The sequence below is a fragment of the Amphimedon queenslandica genome, unplaced genomic scaffold (assembly GCF_000090795.2).
Source record: "Amphimedon queenslandica unplaced genomic scaffold, v1.1 AMPQUscaffold_13195, whole genome shotgun sequence".
NCBI lineage: Eukaryota > Metazoa > Porifera > Demospongiae > Haplosclerida > Niphatidae > Amphimedon > Amphimedon queenslandica.
The window spans coordinates 45,560-50,190 of NW_003546569.1; the positions used below are offsets into that span (position 1 = coordinate 45,560).

At 36.4% G+C, this 4,631-nt stretch overlaps 1 protein-coding gene across 1 annotated transcript in view; it reads left to right on the forward strand.

Annotated features, from left to right (window-relative positions):
• Positions 1-6: 6 nt before the first annotated feature.
• Positions 7-4,631, forward strand: part of LOC100638480 (pirin-like protein) — a 10,876-nt gene continuing 6,251 nt past the window's right edge. The window contains exon 1 of the mRNA XM_020000383.1: positions 7-522. Within this exon, the coding sequence (XP_019855942.1) occupies positions 21-522 (502 nt within the window). The 5' untranslated portion in view covers positions 7-20. The remainder of the gene's footprint in view (positions 523-4,631) is intronic.

Genomic DNA, 4,631 nt, shown 5'->3' on the forward strand with positions numbered 1-4,631 from the left:
CAGAAGGATGGGTACAATGGATGACAGCTGGATCTGGGTTTGTACACTCTGAAATGCCAAGCGAGGACATTATGAAAAATGGAGGAAAAGTTGAAGGTTTTCAATTATGGGTTAACCTCCGAGCGGACGACAAGATGATACGACCTCGTTATCAAGACACGCCCCCAGAAAAGATACCAGTTAAGACCACGGCTGATGGCAAAGTGAAGGTCAAAGTGATAGCTGGGAAAAGTCTCGGAACCAATGCCGAAATTGAGACCCGGACCCCCATAATGTACCTTGACATTCATCTCAAGGAGGGAGCCAGTTTCACTCAAAGTGTCCCGAAAGAGTACAAAGGTATACTGTACGTCTGGAGGGGATCAGGTTATCTTGGTGAGGGCACAGAGAAGAACGTGAAAATGGGTCAAATGGGAGTGATGGGTGAAGGAGACAGTGTAACAATGACAGCAGCAGATGATGAGGAGATGCGGGTATTGCTAATAGCTGGGGAGCCATTGAATGAGAATGTTGTTCGTTCAGGACCTTTTGTGATGAATACGTGGGCGGAGATACAGAAGGCTTATAGTGACTATCAGTCTGGGACATTGGGGCAGATTGAGGGGGCGGAGGAGAGATATGCTGCTACTGAAGCTGCTAAGAAGAGACAGAAAGAGTCAGGAAGATGGCAAGGAGATTTATAACTGTGGTAATGACAATAATACTATAATCCTTTATTATAAATATTACTGTCTGTTAAGTAACAGAGATCATTTTAAAATTTCTATTTTTCATAAAAAACACTTTTAGTATTTCTTTTTAATTCTGTTGACTATACAATCTGTATTGTTCTATCAATTATAATCATTATTGATAATGATATTCAGTGTTATTGGTGTGTTCCAGTAACTATTTTCATGAGGTGCTAGGTCTATATACCACACACACACTAATACACCTTTATACTGGTGGTACACTATATACCACACACATACACTTATACTGGTGGCCTTGCTCTGGCCTGCTACTGCAAAAGCTTGTTCTTTTGTCCAGCTTTCAGAGGCTACTAACTAAATTATCTTTTCTTCTTGCTTTTATAAAATCCTTTCTTTATTGTGGTGTAAGTGACCACTTACTGAAATAGCTACACCTTAAGTTACTTAATTCTCTCATTGTTCTTAATACTATAGTGCAAGATGATTGATGTCTCTCAATGGAGAGCAAGTATTGGACTGTGGAACTACTGTCAAGCTGCCTCCAGTAGACCAGCTAATGGCCGCCACTCTCACTCATTCAAAGCTGCAGTTGACAGCAAGTCAGGCAGTACTACATCAGGAGAGAAGACATCTAAACTACCAGCAGCTCTGTCTCTTATTGCTTTACTCCTCCTCCTCTTTCAATCTCTCTCTTTATTAAGACACATCTATATGATTCCTCCAACAGGTAAACAACAATTGCAACTTTGTACTTGTATATTTACTGGTATTTTATTATTAGGTAACTGCTACCAAGTACAATGTACTACAGGTGTTACTGTTACTGATACAAATTACCTCCAGTCAGTAGTCTTACCTGGAGGCAGCAGTTCTAACCTGATTTACAATGATCTCTATTTGATTGTTTGTCTACATATGCTCCTCCTCTTATCAGGAGATGTTGAACTCAATCCTGGTCCTATGATTGATGATCGACCAACAGTATTACTTCTAATTCAATGGCTTGACCCACTTGTTGATTGGCAGTCATTTGGTTGTTGCTTACCAGGAATAACACAGCAGGATGTATCAAAAATTGAAATTGATTACTTCGAGGAGAACAATCGAAAGAGGGAGTTATATTCAAAATGGCTTGATGTTTATTCTGAGGCAAAATGGAGTGACGTCATTACTGCATTGACAACTATAAAAGAAAACACACTTGTACAAAATATCATTGATGGATGTCCTATAGTATCTAATGATGGTAATGCAGCTACTGTGAGTACAACCGAAAAACAAGAAATAACATTTGACACAGAGGAAGATGAAGAGGAAGTTTCACATTCATTGTTAGAGCTCAAAAAATCATTTACTAATCTTGTCATAGAAGTACAAACAGCATTTGATGAAAAAAAATCCTCGAATCCTAAGCTGCTCATTGATATAACAAGATGGATTGAGGCATACATGAACTGGAATGACAGGCTAACAAATGCATCATTAAATGAAACTTTTAAAATTATTCAACCATACTATGACTTTATTGACTGCAACTTGATAGTAGATTTAAGTGAAAAGTTTCTAAATGGTGTCACTTTTGGTGAAAAGAAGCTGAATATTGTGAGTGAACTACAGAATCACAAGAAAAAAGCAGACAAATTTAGGTCTTCAAGTAATGTCACACATCTTCACTGGTCATTAAAGCGACTATACCAGAATCATATACCAGATCTAACTAGAATGCCTCATATTATTATAAAACTTAATAATCCATGGTATGCTAGCAATCTAAGCAATCTAACTCTTCTAATTCAACATTTGCTTCCAGTGAAATTTGTACAATCGTTGTTAAAATATATAACAATTATTAGGGGATCAGTAGTTATTAAATACAGGGTGCTTGATTCTACAGCTGATAGTCTAATAGAATATACTGGAGGAAAGTTACAGTTTATGCGTCTCATTGGTATATTTAGTTTATACATTAATGATCATCCTGTGCTTCAAGAAGATGAGAATATGAAGTTCACCTTTGAACTAGCTCTTCTTGAGGCAGTCGCAGCTGGTAATAATGAAGCAGTAGAGTTTCTTCTTCAACTTGGTATCGGTAATACTAATGAAGTAAATTGGACAGCACTAATTTTAGCTTGTAAAAGAGGACATGAGGACATTGTACACAGTTTACTGTCTGCTGGAGCTAATGTTAACATTCAGGACAATAAAGGATGGACTGCACTAATGATAGCAAGTGAACACAATCACATTTCAATCATTCACATGTTACTACAAGCTAATGCTAATCCTCACCTGAAGACATCAGATGGATCAAATGCTGTAATGATTGCTAGTTACCATGGTAGCCATAAAGTCGTTGAGCTATTGATTAGTAAAGGGGTTGATTATAAATATCAACGAAGAGATGGAATGAATGCTTTTATGTTTGCTTGTCAAAATGGTCACATTCAAATAGTTGAACTGTTGCTGAATGAACAAGTTGATATTAATGTTCAAAAGGAAGATGGAATGAATGCTTTTATGTTTGCTTGTCAAAACGGTCACATTCAAATAGTTGAACTGTTGCTGAATGAACAAATTGATCCTAATGTTCAAAAGGAAGATGGAATGGATGCTTTTATGTTTGCTTGTCAAAATGGTCACATTCAAATAGTGGAACTGTTGCTGAATGAACAAGTTAATCCCAATGCTCAAAAGAAAGATGGTTGGACTGCTTTTATGTTTGCTTGTCAAAATGGTCACACTAAGATAGTTGAACTGTTGCTGAAGGAACAAGTTGATTCTAATGTTCAAAACAAAGATGGAGCGAATGCTTTTATGATGGCTTGTCAAAATGGTTACACTAAAATAGTTGAACTGTTGCTGAAAGGACAAGTTGATCCTAATGTTCAAGAAAAAGATGGTTGGAATGCTTTTATGTTGGCTTGTCAAAATAGTCACACTCAAATAGTTGAACTGTTGCTGAAGGAACAAGTTGATCCTAATGTTCAAAGGAATGATGGAGGAAATGCTTTTATGTTGGCTTGTCTAAATGGTCACACTAAAATAGTTGAACTGTTGCTGAAGAAACAAGTTGATCCTAATGTTCAAAAAAAAGATGGTTGGAATGCTTTTATGTTGGCTTGTCAAGATGGTCACACTCAAATAGTTGAACTGTTGCTGAAGGAACAAGTTGATCCTAATGTTCAAGAGAAAGATGGTTGGAATGCTTTTATGTTGTCTTGTCAAAATGGTCACACTCAAACAGTTGAACTGTTGCTGAAGGAACAAGTTGATCTTAATGTTCAAGAGAAAGATGGTTGGAATGCTTTTATGTTGTCTTGTCAAAATGGTCACACTCAAACAGTTGAACTATTGCTGAAGGAACAAGTTGATCCTAATTTTCAAGACAGAAAGGGTCATACAGCTTTAATAATTGCCAGTGCTCATGGACACCATGAAGTAGTTAAGTTATTATTAGATTGGAAAGCTGATCCTACTATTAAATCTAGCGGAGGCCACACTGCATTAGCAGTAGCCAAAACTGATGAAACAAAGACGTTGCTTAAAAATTGCTTTAAAAAGGGAAATTTCAAGGAAGATGATGGTATAAGTGTAAGTTCATTTGCATCTCAACAAACAATATCCAGTGGACATCATACAGTATCAGACATTATTAGTATGAGAAGTTTCCCTTCTACTTTAACTTTAGATTCAGGAATAGAGGACTTGACAGATAAGAAGTGATGTTGAAGCAGATATTTTACTATGTGATTTTAGTGCAATGAGATTAGTATAAGCTACAAAAATGTAGATAATATTAATGTTTTTAATTACATGCAATTTATTTTTTGCTGCTTGTAATAATTTTTTTTTTGAACATAAAGGAACCTTATTTCCTTTTGTCTTTCCTCTTTTTTTCAGCTAAGCCCAGGATGTAAGCAAAGCTGTTTTAAATAG